Here is a 20,672-nt window from a genome sequence, read left to right on the forward strand (position 1 = left end):
CAGGGGCTACTTGAGGAGCCTGGCTCCTCCCCACAACAGGCAATCTCTCAAATTCATATCCCTGTTCCTTCCACCCCCTCATAAGGCACATCCATTGTGGCAGGTGCCCCAGACCCACTTACTCTGGGCACAGGCGTGGCTGCTGATCTTGCGGAAGCCAGTGGGGCAGGCACAGGTGTAGTTCTGGCCACTGGGCAGACACAGGTGGGTGCAGCCTCCGTTGTTGTCCCCACAGCGGTTTTTCCCTGATAAAAATGCCCAGAGCAAGAGGGTCAGGTAAGACTAAGGTGGTCCCAAGTCTGGGAGATTAATTATGGTGTGAGCTCCCGGCAGGGAGGAACTATGTCTTGTTATTTTTTTATATAGGACCCAGCTGGGAGCAGTGAACACCTACATATAGGAGATGCTCTATAAACATTTTCGTGAATTAGATGGGGACAGTGAAGCTGAGCGAGTCTTTGAGTCCCGATGTTGTACCACCCTAAATGTCCAGCAGAGGGAGGAATTAGCCCACGTTGGGGCCTTTCTCAAATTTTCTGGCCAGAAACAATGGCAACTGTGACAGGTGCAGGGAAGGTTCTCAGAGGCTCACCAGGTAGGCAGTTTATTACCTGCAGGCTGGCGCTGGGGGTGTAAGGTGTGGATGTCCATGGGGAAGTGAAGTTTGTTGCGAATAATCTCCTGGTTCTTGCCAGTAAATTTGTTAGCACTATTGATGCTCTTGGTATGCCAGTCTGTCCAGTACAGGCTGTCTTCAAACACTGTGATGGCAAAGGGGTGCGGGAGGCCTGGGGAAAGTCCAAGAGGACCTCAGTCCAGACGTGGCCTGCGTGGTCCCTGCACAAATCTCACCCTCTGCCAAGGCTCTGGGGGGCCTGGATGGGGAAAGGAGGATGAGAGATGAAGGAGAGTGGAGAAAGGGCCTCACCCTGGCTAATGACAGCCTTTCGGTGACTCCCATCCAGATTGGCCCTCTCGATGACGTGGTGCTTAGCATCCACCCAGTACATACGATGCCCAGCATAGTCAATGGTGAGGCCGTTGGGCCAGAAGAGATGGGTATCGGCGATGATGCGGCGTCCAGAGCCATCCATGCTAGAGGCTTCAATGCGGGGAGTGTTACCCCAATCTGTCCAGTAAATGGTCCTGGGAAGAGAGAAAAGGACATTGAGAGACAGGCAGTAGAGGTCAGGTAGGTAAGCAGAATAGTAATCAGGCAAGGGGGCTTTTATCCAGCTAACCCAGGGCACCCCAACTGGTAGAAGACATATTTTGTTTGGTTTAGAGAGTGTTTTCTGTTTTAATTTAAATGTCTCTGGACAGGGCAAGTATTCATTTAATGAATTATTTTTTTCAGTATCTCCTATGAGCAGGGCACTATCTTAGGCACTGGGAGTGCAGCAGTGAATAACAGACGAAAATCCCAACCCTCAAGGAATCGACAACCTAATGTCATATTAGGACAGCCACTTTCTTCTTCTTTTTTTTTTATTTTCACACGAGGACATTTTTGCATTTATCTTCAGATAGAGCAGGAGGGAGAGAGGGAGGAAGAGAGAGAGAAACATCGATGAGAACAAGACACATTGACTGGTTGCCACCCACATGACCCCAACCGGGGCCAGGGACAAACCCCAACTGAGGTACGTGCTCCTAGCGTGAACCAAACCCACGTCTTTCCAATTCACTGGCCAACGCTCCAACCGCTGAGCCAAACTGGCCAGGGCCAGGCACTTTATACTTTGTTACACTCTCCACGACTGCCTTTTGTATTTTACACACTTTCTAAACTAGCTGATCTACAACTACAGGATCTTAGGGAACTCTCTCTTCAATAGACTGAAGTTTTAAAAGCCAGAGGATAACAACTTCTATTCCTTCTAAAAATAAAATCATTATTAAATAGCTCAACCTTATGAGCTAATAATAAAAATACTAAACATCTACAACTTACCTAATGTATATTATGCCATTTAAAATTAATCATCTCACCCTGGCCAGTTTGGCTCAGCGGTTAAAGCGTTGGCCCACGGACTGGAGAGACCTGGGTTTGGTTCCCACTAAGGGCACATGCCTTGGTTGCAGTTTGTGCCCCGGCCCCAGTTGGGGTTGTGTGGGTAGCAACCAGTCAATGTGTCTCTCTCACATTGATGTCTCTCTCTCTCTCCCTCCCTATCTGAAGAGGAATGCAAAAATGTCCTCAGGTGAGGATTAAAAAAAAAAATTTAAATTCACCATCTCATTTAATCTTCACACAGCTATGAGATAAGTACACTTTTTATCACCAATGTAGACATGAGTAAACAGAGGCAGAGAGAGAAGTGAACTAGCCTAAGGCCACACAGCCAGTTACTGCAGAGTCAGGACTCAAACCCAGGTGTGCCTGGGTGCAGAGCCCAAGCTGTTAACACCCAATAAAGTCTGGCTCAAGTAGCCTGGGAACTGTCCCTAAAGGCTGCAAGAGGGATTTAGGAACTTGAGACACAACTCACTCACCCCTCCATGGGGTGCAAGGCAATGGCCCGAGGCTTCTCAAGGTTCTGCCAGAGCAGCACCTTCCGGTGGGCCCCATCCAGGTTGGCCACCTCAATCCTTGATGTCCCAGAGTCAGTCCAGTAGAGTTTGTCATGGACCCAATCCACAGCCAGGCCTCCTGGTGGAAAGAGTCAGCGGGAAATAGTCAGGGATTCAGCCCGGGTTCTTCTGTGCCACAGTAACAAGAGCAAACTCTGGCATGAAGCAGTTTCCTGGGCCAGGCAGTGTTCTAACCATTTTACATACACTAACTCATTTAATCACACAGCACCTCTGTGAGCTAGGTACTACAACTCCATGAAGAAAAAGAAACGGAAGTACAGGAAAGTCAAGTAACAGTCCCAGGTCATGCATTTCCTCCTCTCAGCCAACCTATTCCGTTCCCTGAATTTTGGCTCCCTGACGCGCGGGGAGGGTCCTCCACTGCTCTGGTTCAGCAGTTTGCAAAGTGTAGCTTAGGGTTTTGCAGAGGCACTTCAGAAGTTCCATAATTTGAGTCAACAGTGCTCAACACTGAATTCCAACCCACTTCACCTGCTTATAGAATGGCCCGAGACTGCAAAGTGAGCTGTGGTTTTTTTCATGTGTAAAGATTTGGACATATTTATCTGGGTCGATCAGAATACTCTTAATACCAAGCAATCAAAACAAAATTCAGAATTATGCTGGAGGCAAAAGCTGATAGAGAAATGTAACTGTCATCCATAAAGCTCTGATTTCAAATGATTACATCCATCACAATGGTCTGATTATTCTAACTCACTGAGCTCAATAATGAGCAAATAACATAAATCTGAACCTATAATATGAATGTATATTAACAAATGTTATCAATATGAGTTCCAACCAAGAGTTCACCAGAAGAAAAAGATGTTCTGCTTGCCCAAGGTTTGCAAACCTCTAGTGTGATCCTTCCATGGCTGCTCTGTACATGGTGTGGTCCTGCCCCACCCCACGGAGCCTGGTTCTGTACCTGGGCTCTCGAGCCCCGTAGACACAACCTCCTCCACATTGCTGCCATTGAGGTTGGCCCGCAGTATCCGGTCCAGGGTGACATCTGACCAGAAGACTAGCTCACGCCGGTGATGGAAGTCAAGGGCGATGGCGTTCTCCAGGTTGTTGAGCAGCAGCGTGTACTCGGAACGGTGCGGCAGCACCTGCCGGATGTCGATGCGATTGGCGAACAGTAGCACAGGCTCCGGCCCTGGGACATGGCATAGAAATGGGTCCCCCACTGGGTTCCAGAACTGCACCCTCAGCATGCATTCCAGCTTCTCAGGTGACAGATGGGGCCCCTGACCCATTAGGGCATGTCCCGAGCTGCTGCCATCAATACTAAAAATGTGGGAGCTTCTAAAGTATACACCCCAGCCCAACCCACCACATCCCACAACAGCAGGGCTTCTGGGGGGTGGCGGGGCAGAATGCACCTCGCAGCTCCATTTTCCTGAGCTAAGTGTTTCTCGCTCTCAGCAATTCTCAGTACCAGCTGTCTCCAAACTCAGACCTCTGCCCACCCAGCCAAATGCCAACACGCCTTACCCAGAGCCTTGCAGCTGCGCCGGTCGGGCCGGAGTTCGTAGCCTGCCTCGCACCAGCACTGGAAAGCCCCTTCGCTATTGGTGCAGCCCTGGCTGCAATACCCTTCTTCAGCGCATTCATTCACATCTGTGGGGACAGGGCGGTCAGGAGCTCTTTCTTCTGCCATCCTCATACCCCTACTCCCTGGCTGACTAGTTGCTTTCCTGCCCACATGTCCATCTATTTTCCAGGCCTAGTGGGAAGGCTAGCTAACAAGTGGTTAAGGGCTTTGAAGTCATGCAGACCTAGGCTGGAATCCCAACTTTGCTACTCACAAGCTCTGTGGCCTTCAGTAAGTTACTTAACCTCTCTGAGCTTCAGTTTCCCCCATGTGTGAAATGGAAGGGACAATCCCTACCTCTTATGGTGATTGTGATGATGAAATGAGGTCATGTCCGTCAAATGCCTGACCCATAGGAAACACAGCTGCCTGTCTGCTCCCCCTGCCTAGCACCCTGGCCCTCCTCCAAACCAGTCCCAGCTCACCCTGGCACATGTGCCCGTCCTCTGTGAGCCGGTAGCCTGTGTGGCAGGTACACTGCACTGCCCCCCGCACCATCTGGCACTTCTGGGCGCAGCCACCGTTGTTCACATTGCAGTTCTCCTCACCCGTCCGGGGCCCTGTGCCAGCCAAGCCAGAGATGGGAGTTGAGCCCAGAATCCTCCCCCAGACAGCCAACTTGGCATTCCACCTGGACCACGAAGAACAGCTCCCGGGCTGCTAGAGTCCCTAGGGAGGATTCTCTTTGAACTATATGGGTGGGGTCCAGCCACAAACCATGGGCCAGGCCCGCCCACTGGGGACACTCACGGCAGTTCTGCTGTGGGCTTTCATCACTGTTGTCACCACAGTCATTGACCCCATTGCACAGCTTCCTCTGGCCAATGCAGCGCCCATTCCAACACAGGAACTGGTCCGAGGCACACTGGGGGCTTCCTAGCGAAGGAGGGAGGGAAGGTAGGAGGGAGGGAGAGTCAGGTCACAGCAGGGCAGGGCTTGGGTCAACAAAAGGATGGGAGCCTGTCATTTTCTAAGGCGAGCTGGAGACAGATGAAACTCAAGGTGGGAGGGTCGGGGTCCAAGGCAGGAAACAGCTCAGACAGGGCTGGCTGAATGTCTGCATTCGTTTTCTCCCCAGGACATCACAGTGGATGGTGAGGGATGTGGGACAGAATGAGAGTGCATCTGGGTGCCCAGCAACCGGTGTGGCTAGGGGAGTGGGCGTGGGGGCTGTCAGCCACAGAGAGCAGTCTTTGCTCACAAGGCCAGAGCGTCAGTCACTGGCTGTGTGTGAGTTAGAATGTGAGAGGCAACTGAAACTCATAGCCCTGATATTGCATTGCAGGCCATGAGGCTGCAGGTCAACAAATGCACCTGGATTTGACCCTGGTAACTGAGAAAGGTAGGAACAATCCAGGGCACAAGCAAGATCGACTAAAGCATCACCTTGGCCCAACTGGAACAGCAGCAGTAACACCCTCTTTCCGCCTGTCCTTCACCCCAACCATAAGCTAAGAGGCCTGGGGGACACTTGGGGACTCCACCTGTGTTCTCACAGTTCTCTTCATCACTGTTGTCTGCACAGTCGTCCTCCCCATCACAGCGCCAGGACAGGCGGACGCAGCGGCCTGACCGACAGCGGAACTGTTCGGCTGTACACATTGAGGTGGCTGGCAAAGCAAAGGCCTGATGAAAGGCTGGCCCATTTCAGCCCAACACACCACCCTGCCACCTAAGACAGCACTTTATGCCAGCACCCATGCCACTCTTCTTGACACCAGTGTTCTAGCTGGCCTGTGGAGCATCTTGACGTGAATTAGAAAAAGGTGCCCTTTTCTCAAGACACTTCACTGCCATCTGCTGGAAAGCTGCCATGATGAATATATAAATCTATGTAACTATAGAATATAGGTCTATTATGTGACTGGCATCCCTTTGGACATAGCGCCTCTGTGCAGGGCACAATCTACACAGCTGTACTCGGTGGTTATGTCCAATGTGTCTTCATGCTTTGTTGGTGGGGGCCTCTTTGACTCCACAACCCGTCTCCCTGCTCTCAGCTCAGACCGTCAACACTCTCCCCCACTCACTGCAGTTGCGCTCATCAGATTGGTCATCACAGTCTGCGTCGCCGTCGCAGCGCCAGCCTGCGTTGATGCACAGGCCACTATCGCACATGAACTCCCCAGAACGGCAGGGCTGGTGGGAGGCTGGGGAAACACGCAAGCTTCTGTCTCTAGCCAGTCTGTGCCCAGTGTCCCACAGCAGACCAGAAAGCCACAGCCCTGGCACTCTGGCTCCTCCATCTCTGCCCCGGAGGGACTAGGGAATTCAGAAAGTCCCCCCACCCCCATACTCCTGCACCAGCTGGCACCTGTGCCTTGCCAACCCAGTCTGGCCTCCCCTCCTCCTCCACCCAGCTGGCTAGAGTACTCACAGCAGTCAGACTCGTCTGACCAGTCTCCGCAGTCATCATCGCCATCACAGTGGTAAATGTCGAGGATGCAGCGGCCGTAGGCACACTGGAACTCTTCCAGGTTGCAGGGGGGCGCTGGCACTGCCGAGGCTGGAAGGAAGGCAGGGGTGGGGAGGGGCATATACTCAGGCCTGGGCAGAGGAGAAGGGCCCTGACTCCTCCAAGGGGCAGGATGTCTTCCTCAAGTGAAATATAACCAGGCTTCATTGAAGATGGACCTTGTAGACTCACATATTCAGGTGGACCAAAGGGAGGCCTCCCTTCCCATCTAGAGAACCCACTTCTATCCAAGCTCAGCCTAGCAGGAGCTGCTTCTTAAGAATCCACCCTCCTTGCCCACCATTCATGCACTCCTCAGCCTGGCCCTAAGCCCATGTGATGGAGCCCTCTGCCCCATCCCAGCCCAACAGCCCGAGGTCTGGGGCCACTCACGACAGCTCTCCTCATCAGAGCCGTCTTTGCAGTCGGTGTCACCATCGCAGTACCAGTGCTCAGCAATACAGCTTCCATCACTGCAGCGGAATTCCTTGTCAGAGCACTTGCGCATGTCTGGGGGATGCAATGGGACAATCCTGAGGGAGCCCTCCAAGCAACCCTCTTTCTACCCTCACTGCCCCTGCGGGGGTCGGACCCACCCAGCAAGACACCAGAGATGCAGTGCAGACTCTCTGGGGAAAGCCAAGGCCCTAAAGAGACTGGGCTTCAGGCTCCTGCCCCGTGATGGCTGCAGGATCTGGACTGCTCTGCCCCCCTGCCTTCCTCCAGCTGCTCCAGCCACATAGCTACTTGCACAGTTCAAGGCTCAGGCAGTGCTAGAGTCATTGCTGTGCTCTCCTCCCGTGGCCAGGCCATCTACTGGCCACCTGTCTGCCTCACCAGAGCACCACTCACCACACTGCTCATCGCTGTTGTCACCGCAGTCATTATCACCATCACAGTGCCACAGGCTCCGGATGCAGTAGCCATTCTGGCAGGGGAACTCATCCTCCTCACACTCCCGGGGGGCTGTGGGCACAGAGCAGTCAGGCTGCTGCAGGCAGTAGGGGGCAGTGCCTGGAAGCCCCACAGAAAGCCTTGCAGAGCAGAGCAGCCAGAGCTCCTAGGCTGCCCCGGGGGTCCGAAGCAGGGGGCTGTCAGGGTGGGTACGGGGAGGGCCTTATCAGACCACTGTACGAGGTGAAAGGACAAGACCAAGAGCTGAAGAACCAACTGGGGATGTGGGCCTGAGGGTGTCAGTTTCTGATTGAAAATCCCTTCCCAACAGAGCCTGATGGAGCCTCCTGGCCAGCACTCACGACAGTCCTGTTCGTCTGAGTCGTCCTCGCAGTCGTTGTCCCCATCGCACACCCAGGAGCGGCGGATGCACTTGCCATTGTCACAGTGAAAGTCAAGAGGGGAGCAGGTGGGCAGCACTGAGTCCCAGGGAAAAAGAAGGAAAAAGGGAATCAGTGTGGTGTACCTACCCAGGTGGGCTGTCTGAATTAATCCTTCAGATTCCTGCGCCTCCCCCCTGCTGATGGAGAAGCTAAGCAGAGACTGGAGCAAAGAAGTGAGAAGTACTAGCGGGGCATGGTGATGAGGAGTCCACGAGGCAGAACAGCCCAAGGAACTCCACACCACTAAGAAAGCAGTAAGAAAAACATGAGCAAGAGAAAGAACTGTATACATTTTTTTCCTTTTCTTCTTATTAAATGATGATTGACACATCTGGGCTCAATTTCCAGTTCTAGAACTCATTACTTATCACACTGAGCTAATCAGTTCCTCCCTCTGAACTGTAGGTTCTCCAGCTGTACAATGGGGACAATTAGACTCCTCTCAGAGTTCTGGCGAGAGGATGCACGTGGAAGCGCTACGTGAAAGTGAGCCATTTACCATCATCATAATTAGCTGAAATGGTTAGGGTTAATAAGGTCCACGTTGTAGCTTCACTCTTATTAAACTAATTAGCTCCCTTCAGACATAGGTGCCGCAGATTGCACCCCTAATCCCAGAAAACTGACTCAGCAGTGCTATTTCTATACATCCAAGACCGGGCCCTCTAGTCTGTTGTGTGTCTGTTCTTACTCTAGACTCTAGAGTCTAGAGGAAAAGACAGACTTAAAGAGAATATACTATTTCTTACAAAGTTTATGTTATTAAAAAAATATATGATTATACAGGATAGCAAATAAGAAACGAATAATCTGCACTCGTATATAGCATGCACATTAAAAACGCACAAACGTGCAGCAGAAATACACAAACATACATTCACATAAATACAGAGAGATCTATTTAAAGACACTACCTGTAGTTTTGAGGTTGTTTTCCTCTATATTTATTTCAAAGTTTGTTTCACTGGATATATATGCATGGACATTTGGGAAAGGAAGGGTTGGAGCCAGATATATTGTGAGGAAAACGTTAGCCATTTGTCATATCTGTCACCCTCACACGGGTCCCAGGCTCTGAGTCTGACACAGCTGATGCACAGAAAACTCCATCAGACATGTCCTCGCTCTCCCACCCCCAGTCCCCTCTTCTACCACTTCCCACCGCCCAGTGGGGAGGTTCTTACTACATCCATCCTCATCACTGTGGTCCCCGCAGTCGTTGTCTCCGTCACACTGCCACTGGGCGGGGATGCAGGTACACTCGCCGAGGGCGCTCACTGCACAGGTGAAGTGGCTCCGACCACAGGCACACTCAGGGCTGCCGGCTAGGCCTGGGCAGAGGGAAAAGGAACCAGTGAGGGCTCAGCTCTCACTCAACCAAAGCCCATTCCAGTGAAGGAGGTAGAGGAGCCAAGTCTAGGACCACTGTCACCCAAGTGACTTGGTAAAACAGAGGGGAGATGCAGACCAGGGAATGGTGACTTCCCCTCCTCCAAGGCACAAATGGTCAAGAAGATACTATTTGACTCTGGGTTCACAAATAGTCCAGGTACCCCCTTGCATGACAAGCTTTTTTACATAGCACCCACAAAGGCCTGGAGACCAGTGCTGCCACCTGGAGAGCCGGTGCTCTTGGAGAAGGGGAGCAGGGGACAGAAGAGGTGATGCAGATGAGATCTCTGTGTCCTTCCCTTCCGAACTAGGTTGGGGTATAGATGCTTTTGCCTTTGAGCAGGACCAGGCCCTTGATATGGGCCAGGGAGGGCAAGAAACAGTGGAATTAAAATGCTGGACCCCCTTTAGGGCTAAGAAATCCGCACAAGGGAGCTGCTGTGAGTCCTCCGGAGTTCACTTTTGAGATGGGAAACCACATTTGAAAAGGAGGAGTGGGGCCCAAAGAGAAAGACGAGGCCGCCTCAGGACACAGGGAGTGGGACCAGTCAGGGCTTTCCTGTCTGTGGGGCAGGCCGCAGCCTGGAGGAAGGATGGCAGAGGCAGCCCCTCCCCCAGCCTCAGCAGCACGCAGCTGGGCTTCCTTATTGAGCCTGGAGCTATCTGCCTGGCCAAGTCCCATGACCGGCTGCTGTGCCCCCTCCCCAGAGTGCCCAGCAGGATGCCCTCCGATGGCGTGTGAATGGCTCAGCTGGAACAAAGGGTTCTGCCAGGGTCACTCTCCCCTCCCAGCATTCATCTAACCCGCTGGGCTGCTGCAGCTGGGAAAGAAGGGGGCCACTGCTCATTGCTCCTCTCTCCCCCTTGCTTTCTTGTCCCCTTCCTCCCCCCGCTGGGCCCTACCCTCAGGCTGGGCTGGAGCAGGAAAGGAGTCAGCTCCTAAATTGCCACCCCTCTTCCTTTCCTATTCACCAGGCCCAGCCTCTCTTTCTTGACTCATCTCCTTTATGTACACCCTCACCGCACATTACAATTACTCAACCTGGCTTAGGGCTTAGGATCTGGAATAAAAGAGTGGACAGCTAGGTCCTCCAAAAGCAAGGAGAGAGCCCTAGACCCCTTCCTCTCCACTTCAACCCCAAGGGTAAGCATGAGCATAAGGCAGGGTTCCTAACCTCGATGGATGGATGGATGGATGGATGGATGGATGGATGGATGGATGGAGGAAGGGATTGTATGGGCATCAGGAAACCCCTGAAACTACAGGCAAAATGTACATTTCTGGAGGAAAGCACACAGCTCTCATCAGATCCTCAACTGAGAACTGGCCTTCCCCCTTTGTATGCTGAGAATCAGCTGCCCTGGAAAAGATGCAGGATTTCCTGTGGAAACCAAAGGAATCCATTTGAGAGGTGCAGCATCTCCGCTCCTCACAGGAAGACCTTACCCCGAGCCCAACGCCCCTGTCACTGCAGGTCTGTTTCCAAGGGCACAACAGAGGACTCTTCCTCAGACAGGCTGAAGACCCAGCTGCCCATCCTCTTGGGCCTGTTCTGAGAGCACTGAGAAGGGAGGGATGGGGGCTTTTTTCACTCAGACCCTGAGCCCCAGAGCCTGAGGAACTTCTGTAGTGTGACCAGCTCATCATGGCTATAGGCACTACTTTAGGGAACTGTGGCTGGATGAAACAGCGAAGACCAAGGACTCCAGAGGACTCCATGTGGCGGGGCTCTCCAACACGCTGACCCCCTTGATGGGGAGGAATAGAGAAGAGGGAACATAAGGCTAACTCACTGGTTCTCAACCAGGGTTGGCTTTTCCCTCCCGGGGGCATCTGGCAATGCACGATGACATTTTTGGTTGTCATGATTGGCGGTACTTCCAGCATTTAGTGGGTAAAAGCCAGGGATACTGCTAAGTATCCTACATTGTACAGGACAGACCTCACAACAAAGAAATTATCTGGCCCAAAGTGTCAATAGAGGTTAGTGAGTGCTGCTAGCTACACACAGCAGGAAGCGGGGCTGTACCAACAAGGAGTTCAGGGTAAGGGGGTGACAAGAACAGAGAAGGAAAGAAAAACTGGGACAAGGGGAGACTGGAAAAGCACTGGTCCTGGAGCAGACAGACCTGGATCCCCTGACCAGCTGTGTGACCTTGTCCACATCACTTAGCTTCCTGAGCCTGTTTCTTCATTTGTAAAAAGACCATAAGGACTGGACAGGGAGATAAATGTGAAAGAAGCTGACCTTCCGCCTTGGCGCACCAAACATGCTCAACAAATGCAGGATGAGAGTATGTAGATGTGGGGAAGCAGAGGCTAAATTTTTCCAAAAGGCCTTGATCTTAAAAACAGGGAGAGCAAGAACAGCAGTGTCCTGGTGCTGCACGCAAGTCCAAAGGAATACCAAAAGTAAAGAGGAGCCTTGGGTGCTCCCCACCTCCTCGCTTCTTTCTAGGGCCCCACCCCCACCTCTGTCTGAATAATAGCAAAAGTCCTGATTTCCCTGTGCAAACACCAGGAACAAAGCATTCCATCGGGTGGGCATCAAGTCAGCTGCAGGCGGCTGAAGAGTGGCGACTTCCTGCTTGTCAGCGCAACATCTGAACGGCAGCATGTGAAGGTCAGACAGCCACCAGTCAGGCCAACCCTTGGCTTGGGCATTCATACAGTAAACAAACATTATACTCCCAAAAGTCAGCTCTTCTGGACAACTGCTGCCCCTCTGAGATCCCCAGAGGCAGAGTTCTGCCTTTTCACTCAAGTCCTGGCTGTGATCATAAAGGACAGCTTTTAACCCTTTGTAACTAAAAGAATGGTGAGTGGAAAAAGGAAACAAATGACTGCAGGTGGCAAAATGCAGTGCTCATTTTAAGGAGTGTTAGAAGACGCAGCTATGCTCCTGGCCTTAAAAGCTATTGGCCAGCCATACTGCAAGCTCCCACTGACATCCAGGAGCATGGGTCCTTTGACCTAATGCAATTTAACAAGGTGAAGATCTCTCCCCAAAGTGTTCACTCTCCTTGATCATCAAGACATTCAGCTTTTGGGATACAATGTGCTCATAGGACCGTCCTTAAAGGTTAACCAAAATCTCAGCCATCTTACCAATTCCTTACTGCACTGTTTTGAAGGAAAGAAGGGACACATCCATCTGGTATACCAGACTGTGTACAATGTGACAGAGCACAGATTCTGGAGTCGGAAAGACGAGTTCAAATCCTGGTTCTAACTGTAACACATAGAGCAAGTTAGTTATTGCCTCTGAGCCTCAGTTTTCTCATCCCATAAAATGGGAATGATAATAGTCCTACTGTAAAAGGTTTTACAAAGATTAAACTAAATAATCCATGTAAACTGCCTAGCACAGGGCTGGCACACCTCAAAAGCTTCATAATAGCCCTGGCTGGTTTTGTTCAGTGGCTAGATCGTCAGCCTGTGGTCCAAGGGGTCTCGGGTTTGATTCTGGTCAAAGGCATACATGCCCTCGGTTTGTGGTTTGGTCCCGGGCCCTAGTTGGGGTCTTGCAGGAGGCAACCAATCGATATGTCAATGTTTCTCTCTCTCCTCCTCCCACTCTATCTGAATTTAAAAAAAAAAAAAAAAAGGCTTCACAATAATAAATAATACAACCATCATTTACTGAGTTACTTATCAGGTACCCTGAGCACTTTTCTAAGTGCTTTTCATATGCTATGTCACTGAAAACTCGCAATAACCCTGGGAAGTGGCACTGTTGTTATTACCACCACTTTACAGTTGAGGATACTGAGACACAGAGAGGTGGAGTCTGTCAATAGGTCCCACAGGTACTAAGGATGGGAGCCAGCATGCACACCCAGGCAGGTTGATCCCAAAGCCTCTGCTCTTAATCACTCTGTTATCAGCATAAAAACAACTTTCTCTTTTTTGCTTCCCCATTCCTCTGTCAGACAGGGAGAACCTCTGAGCCTTGGGATAGGCAGGTCTATGCCCCTTGACAAGAGGAAATAGTTACAAGAAGATGGAGACCTTTGTTCATTTCTCCTTTGTAAGATTACAAGAGGTTTCTTTTTTCTCAGGGGAAATGATACCGTTGTAATAACCTGGTTATTAATTAACAGGAAAGGAGCACAGGGAAGGCCAGGTTATATAGGCATGCCATTTGTACAGCTTTGCCAGGAAGCTGCAGTTTAACATTCTCCAGGTCTGTTCCCTGCAGATCAAAGGGGCAAGGGACAGGGCAGAGGCAATTCAGACACATACCCAGTCAAGTCTGGGTGATGTACGAAGGTGCTTACTTGTCAGTCACACCTGGGAACAAGTAATTGGCCAGAAAAAGCATGGCCATTGCAAGCATGGGAAGATTTGATATTTAAACTCCTGAACAAAGGGGTTCCCTCTCTTGGTTCTCTCTCCTGCTGCTCACACCTGACTTCTCGCTTGCAGGGCTCTCAAGCTCTGCACTCTCGCACATGGCCCACAACCATGTGGACCCTCACACAATGTGCTAATGGACAGCAACTAGTCTGATGCTACATGGGACTCAGCTCTGCCATGGAACGGAAACTTTGGACACTGGCTTTGCTTTTAGCTCTGCTAAATCCCCAGCTACCCCTCTTCTGGTGGTTTAAGGGAAATGGGACTTTGCAAACTGAGGGATATAACTTTACACAAATAAAGCTTTTTACCACATCTCATCCTTCCATAGGGGCCTCCGGAAATGCTTATTCCAGAGGTGCCCCAAGAACCCCACTCTCACTAGCAACAGAAAAGGGCAATCCACGCAATTCTCCAATAACAGCTTTATTATACGGCCTTCCAGTAATGGTATTGCTATTATGATAGTTTTCTAAAACCCTTAGGTTATAAAAGGGAATTTATAACACTGAGACTTCTGGGTCTGTCTCTTTTATGTGTTCTCGATTAGCAAATAGATCATGAGTACATGGATCTCAACCAGTGACCTTTCCTTCTGGTTACTTCTAAGGCCAAAGACCAATTTTCCTTGCCCTCAGGTAAAGTAGTAAAGCAGAGACAGTCTGGAGCCCCAGTCCTTTGAACCAGTGCTTCAGTGTTGTGTTGGTCTGGAAAGGAATAGGGTTCTGACAACAAATACTTATATTTTGTAGTTTATCTTTATAGCTTACAAGCTACTTTTGCATACATACTTGCAGTCTCGTGTCATCCTTATAAAAACCCTGAGTAGCTACTATAGAGCTCATTTAACAGGTCAGGTCACCTGCTTTGGCCAAGGTAAAGGGGTGAGTAACAGAGTCAGGAAGCCAGACCCATTCTGACCCTGAGACCAGCATTCTTCGCTTTCCAACTTACACTGATGCACACTCAAGCTAGAGAGGCACAACCCTCCACCAACCTGCAGAATGCTCAGCTGAAGGGGGACCGCACCTGTCACTTGGAAGCCCAAGGTGGACAGTAACTACGCAGCTACAGAACAGCTTTTTCAAGTTGAACCAGAGATGAGAGGCTTAAGGAGTGCCTGTGAGTGCTGGAATAGGATGGCTACCCCAGTATGGAAGGGGTGACAGTGGGAAAGGGAGGGATCATTACTCATATAAGTGAAGGATTTTTTTTATAACATGCTAAAGCTTGCCTCTCTTCTCCTGTCCACTAGTGGCAATGGTGAGGATATAAACCTGATTTAAGGAGGGTAACTCATATAAAATGACCCTAAACTACAACCGGGCCAGTCGAGGGACCAGTCCACGGATTTTGGTTCCTTGGGTAGCCAAATCAGTCAATGTCTCACTAAAAGGGATGCCCAGGTGGAAAGACAAAACCGACGACTGAAAGGAGTGACAGCAGAGCCACGTGGAAATGGATCTAACCTCATCCAAGAGATACCTGGAATCTGGAGAGAGCTGGGTGCCTATAAACAGCCCCTCTTTGAAAGGCCAGAGCTTGCACAGGAAACATCAGGAGTAACACCAAAAAAGGTAAATGTAATTGGTCCTTGTCATAAGAAGTCAAAAAGCTAAAAAGAGTAGAAAACATCAGAAACAACACCCACAAAGGAAGGAGGTCAGGAAATGAACCCTTTCCCGATGCTGCCCCACCTGAACCCACACAGCCTTGGCCAAATTAAAAGCCCCTGCTCGCCCTGGCTGGTTTGGCTCAGCGGTTAGAGCGTCGGCCTGCGGTCCGGAGAGACCCAGGTTCGATTCCCGCTAAGGGCATGTACCTTGGTTGCAGTTTGTCCCCGGCCCTGGTTGGTCGTGCGGGTGGCAGCCACTCGATGTGTCCCTTTCACGTCGATGTTTCTCTCTCTCTCTCTTCCTCTCTCTCCCTCCCACTCTGTCTGTACAAAAAATGGAAAAATGTCCTCGGGTGAGGATAAAAAAAAAAAAGCCCCTGCTCTGGCCCTGGCCGGTGGCTCAGTTGGTTGGAGAATCATCCTATACACCAAAAAACTGAGGGTTTGATTCACAATCAGGGCACATATCTAGGTTGTGAGTTTGCTCTCTGGTCAAGGCATGTACAGGAGACAGCCCATCAATGTTTCTCTCTCAAAAAAAAAAAAAAAAAAAAAATTCAATAAAAACATATCCTTGGGTGGGGATTAAAAAATATAAATAAATAAAATAAAAGCCCCTCCTCTGCATTCCAGGGGCCCCTTGTGCCTCCTCCTATGGTAGCATTTAGCATACTGTGGGATCATTGTTCATGTACTAGACCATAAGCCTCTTGGCAGTTAGAATTGTGTGATTTAGAGTTTTGTATTTGTGTATACAGTACATAGTTCAATGTTTGGTATATAGTAGATGATCAATATAAGTTTGCAAAATGAATAAATGAATCAATAATACATTCCTCTAGAGCAGCAGTTCTCAACCCTTGGGTCACGACCCCTTTGGGGGTTGAACGACTCTTTCACAGGGGTCATCTAAGACCATTGGACAACACATATTTCCAATGGTCTTAGGAACCAAGACACCGCTCCTCTATTCATCTCTAGGCCGGTCCGCCCACATGCAGATACGCCCACACACAACATGAGGAACTGTACTGAAGGGTCTCGGCATTAGGGAGGTTGAGAACCACTGCTCTAGAGTCTTGTGAGAGTTGATGTCAAAGGAAAAGAGAGGCCTAGATTATCAGAAATAAAAGTAGTTATTTCCTATCTAACCTGTTAAGAAAACAGGACTCGTCTTGCCTGTCAGTGTGGCTCAGTGGTTGAGCATTGACCCATGCACCAAGAGGTCGCTGGTTTGATTCCTGGTCAGGGCACATGCCCAGGTTGCGGGCCAAATCCCCAGTGTGGGGCATGCAGGAGATGGCCAATCTATGTTCTCTCTCATCAATGTTTCTCTCTCCCTCTCCCTCTTTCTCTAAAATCAATTAAAAAAATTTTTTTTAAAGAAAATAGGACTCATTTTTTTCAAGTGGCTTCCTAGTCTTATCCAGTTTACTTCCTTCCAAGAGTTCCTTTCACTTGCTATACAGTAGTATAGACTGTGACACCAACACACTATGATTCTATTTATTTTTGTCCCTAGAGACCATCCTTACCCGGTTGGTTTGAAAATCTACCTGCTGAAACCTTCTCCTAGTGGGCCCTCTCAAAAGGGCCATACCATCAGGTACTATCAGACACATGACTATTGCTCCAAGCAAGTTCAATCCTCTCTTGCCACTCAGACACAGAAAAGAAGTTCTTAATGGTCAGCCTCTGAAGTTATGAGGCAGAAGAGCATCATGTTAAGCACATGGGAACAAAACTAATTCCTGGCTCTCTAGCCCTGGGCACATTATTTAATCTCTTTATACCTTACTTTCTCAACAGAAAAATTGGGATAACAAGAGTTCCTACTTCATATGAATGTTATGAGAATTAAATTAGTTAATTCATGAAAAGCACTTAGCATAATGCTTGGCACATATAAGCTCTCAATAAATGATAGCTCTCTTGCTATTAGTACTATTATAGAACAAGACTCAGAATTGTCTTTTCTAGTCACACCATGATTTCAGGGTTGGAGATGTCTAAAATCCCTACTGTGAGTCACCTCAATGATTGAAGTTGGTATGAATAACTATTAAAAGAGGTGGAAGAGGGTAGCAAAAATCTGCTTTATTGCCTTTCTCTGGAGGAGCTCTAAGCACATGGTATCCTTCATCCTTGCCTAATTTACCATCAACCATTTTCTAGGAGGCAAGTATAGAAAAGAGCAACCTAAATCAGAGCCTATAAATTACAGAACAATTAAAAAATGGATTCGTTTCGCCCTGGCTGGTTTGGCTCAGCGGTTAGAGTGTTGGTCCACAGACCAATGAGTCGCAGGTTTTATTTTAGTCAAGGGCACATACCTTGCATGTGGTTCATCCCCAGCCCTGGTCGGGTCATGCAGGAGGCAACCAGTCATTGTATCTCTCTCACATCAATGTTTCTCTCTCTCTTTCTCCCTCCTTCTCTCCCATTCTATCTGATGATAAATAGAAAAATATCCTCAAGTGAGGATTAAAAATAATAATAAAATGGATTAGTTTCCTCTTTTGTAAAATGGGGGTAACAATAGTACCTATTGCATAGGGTTGTTGGGAGGTTTAAATGAGATAATACATATGAAGTACATAGTAAGCAGCTATTTTTGTTGTTATTGTAGTAGTCCCTCCTCATCTGCAGTTTCAGTTACCCACTGTAAATACCGGTCTAAAAATATTAAGTGAAAAATTCCATAATTAAACAATTCATAAGTTTTAAATCACATGTCATTCTGAGTAGCGTGATAATATCTCATGCTATCACCATCTACCCGGATGTAAGTTATCCTTTTGTCCACTGTATCCATGCTGTACATACAAAATAATAACATACTTTGAGAGAGAAAGAGACTACATTCACAAAACATTTATTATAGTATATTGTTATAATTATTCTATTTTATTAGTTATTGTTGTTAATCTCTCACTGTGCCTAATTTATAAATTAAGCTATATCATAATTATGTAGGTATAGGAAAAAGCATAGTATATATAGGGTTCAGTACTATCTGTAGTTTCAGGTATTCACTGGAGGGGTCTTTGAACATATTCCCCGTAATCCCTGAGGATAAGGGGGGACTACTACATTATTATTAACCCCATTATCTCTATATAGGTTCTCAAAAGTCTACTTACCCTGCCCAGGAGCTCAGCCAACAGATTTCACAAATCCAATAGGGCTCGAATGGGGCTGTCTCTGTGAGGGGCTGCTCAAAATATTGCTCTCCTCTCCCCCTACATCTCAAAATACAAGTAACATATGGTATCAGGGAGCAACAAACCACATCTCCCCTTCCAGAAGCCTTTTAAAGCCTCCTTCTATCAAAAAGCACCTGAAAAGTAACCCTTTATACTTTGGGATCTCCCAGAAAGGGAGATCTGAAAACAGAGAGACAAAGTCAATTTTTTTTTTTTCTTTCCATTTTTTGTTCAGGTAGAGTAGGAGGGGGAGAGAGGAACAGAGAGAGAGACAAACATCGACGTGAAGGGACACATCGAGTGGCTGCCACCCGCACGACTGACCAGAGCCGGGGACAAACTGCAACCGAGGTACATGCCCTTAGCGGGAACCGAACCCGGGTCTCTCGGGACCGCAGGCCGATGCTCTAACCGCTGAGCCAAACCGGCCAGGGCCAAAGTCAATTTAATATAAAATATGGATAGTCCCCACCTAGGTCTTCTGGGATAGCTTGGATATAAACTATTCTGCTCTAAGAGGTAGTATAGGTTAGAAGGTCAACAGTTTAGGCTTTGGGTTCAAATTCTGACTCAGTTACTCACCAGCTGTGTGACAGCAAACTGTTCTGAGCCTTAGTTTCCCAACTGTCAGACAGACACCAAACAGTACCTACCTCATAAAGATACTGTGAGGAGTAAATGTGATAATACATGCTATACATTTATCATAGTGCCGGGATACAGCAAAAGATTAAATTAGATCACATGTCCCAGTTTGTGGTGCAAAACTGGTCACCAGAGGAGCTTACTCCCACAAAAGCAGAAATTCTCATTTTTGGGGAAATACACTTTAGAGCCATTCATTCTTACTGCCTCTCTGATCATGTAGCTGAAATTCCTTGTTTAAACTGTGGGGGGCGGGGGGCAGTGGGAAGAGAAGGGGGGAGCTCCCCTTTCTTATTTGCTAGACTTATGGATATTATAACCAAGCATCTGTATTTGGTTTCCAGAAGGCTGCAGTCAATCCAACAGAGAAACTGTCTCTCGTCCTCATTCATTCCTGAAAGGTGGTGGCCATCGGGATCCCAAGGCTGGGGCCAACTAAGGGGACATTGGAGCACTTCCCCAACCCCCACTCCAGGCCTGGCAGGAAGTGGAGCTGCTGAGCTTGTAGAGATCACTGGAGACCCTGGCCACCTTGAAGCTTCTTTATTTCACAAGTTAATCAGGTGTCTCTCCATTGCCCTACTCTGTACCTGCCTGGCCCTACTCCCAGACAGGGGGTCCCTCTCCCCCAAAAAGGCTCTGCCTGGAGCCACCAGCTTCCCAGCTCCAGTGATAAATTATGCAGCAGCACCTTTGTGTCGCTGCCTCGCAGCCAGATGGGTTCGCTCCCAGTCTTTTGTTTCCGGCTCTGCTTGCAGCTCTGATCCTCTTCGGCACAGAGGTGAGGCGGGGAGCGCTGGTAGTCCAAGTCAGGGCTTGCAGCAAGTCCCAGCAAGGCGTTCTCAGCTGAGTCTCAGGCTGAGCCCTTCCCTTCCTTACTCTATCCTGAGTGATCAGGGAGCAGGGTGTTAGGGACCCTTAAAGTCAGTCCACTCAGCTGTGAGAAGGATGGAAGTGTCTACATGTAGTGAAAGAATGAGGTTCGCTGGGAAGGGCATAAGAGGTGCCCAGGGGCACCTAGGATGTTTGTTTCTTGCTAAGTCAAAAATGCAGAACAGAAAATGGAGTCATCCGACTGCCAGGAAAGCTAGAGAATCGGCTTTTTTTAAACAGCTGCTCTTGGTTACGGTCAACTTTCCACAACCCCCAGAAACATCACATCACTGGCACCAAGTTAAAAGGAAGAAACAAAGAAACGACAGGGGTCAAACTTTGGGGTGGAGGAGCTGGGGCTGAGTGGGTGACTTGAGACCCACATCAGTTATCCCTGCACACTGACAGGATTCCTGATTGAAGACAGTAGTCACGAAGGAAGGCAGCTCCGCAACAGCCCAGCCCCCAAATTGGGGCAATTACTACCTTATGAGCTCTGGGGCCTGACTCCTTTCCCAGGCCAGTGGGAGGGAGAGCTTGGAATTCTAAACTGTTCCAGCTACAAGAGACCTCAGCCAGCACCTCTCACCCCAGGTCACAGCAACCTTAGAG

At 49.1% G+C, this 20,672-nt stretch overlaps 1 protein-coding gene across 1 annotated transcript in view; it reads right to left on the reverse strand.

The window, feature by feature from the left end:
• The window catches only part of LRP4 (LDL receptor related protein 4), a 51,548-nt gene that overhangs the window by 25,414 nt on the left and 5,462 nt on the right, over positions 1-20,672 (reverse strand). Inside the window, exons 2-16 of the mRNA XM_036259602.1 lie at positions 9,154-9,300; positions 7,889-8,005; positions 7,485-7,598; positions 7,026-7,142; positions 6,555-6,683; positions 6,208-6,327; positions 5,662-5,787; positions 4,928-5,053; positions 4,603-4,737; positions 4,078-4,203; positions 3,509-3,739; positions 2,497-2,653; positions 929-1,146; positions 612-788; positions 123-245 (exon numbers count right to left, since the gene is read on the reverse strand). Of these exons, the coding sequence (XP_036115495.1) occupies positions 123-245; positions 612-788; positions 929-1,146; positions 2,497-2,653; positions 3,509-3,739; positions 4,078-4,203; positions 4,603-4,737; positions 4,928-5,053; positions 5,662-5,787; positions 6,208-6,327; positions 6,555-6,683; positions 7,026-7,142; positions 7,485-7,598; positions 7,889-8,005; positions 9,154-9,300 (2,163 nt within the window). The remainder of the gene's footprint in view (positions 1-122; positions 246-611; positions 789-928; positions 1,147-2,496; positions 2,654-3,508; positions 3,740-4,077; positions 4,204-4,602; positions 4,738-4,927; positions 5,054-5,661; positions 5,788-6,207; positions 6,328-6,554; positions 6,684-7,025; positions 7,143-7,484; positions 7,599-7,888; positions 8,006-9,153; positions 9,301-20,672) is intronic.

The sequence above is a fragment of the Molossus molossus genome, unplaced genomic scaffold, assembly GCF_014108415.1.
Source record: "Molossus molossus isolate mMolMol1 unplaced genomic scaffold, mMolMol1.p scaffold_m16_p_13, whole genome shotgun sequence".
Lineage (NCBI taxonomy): Eukaryota > Metazoa > Chordata > Mammalia > Chiroptera > Molossidae > Molossus > Molossus molossus.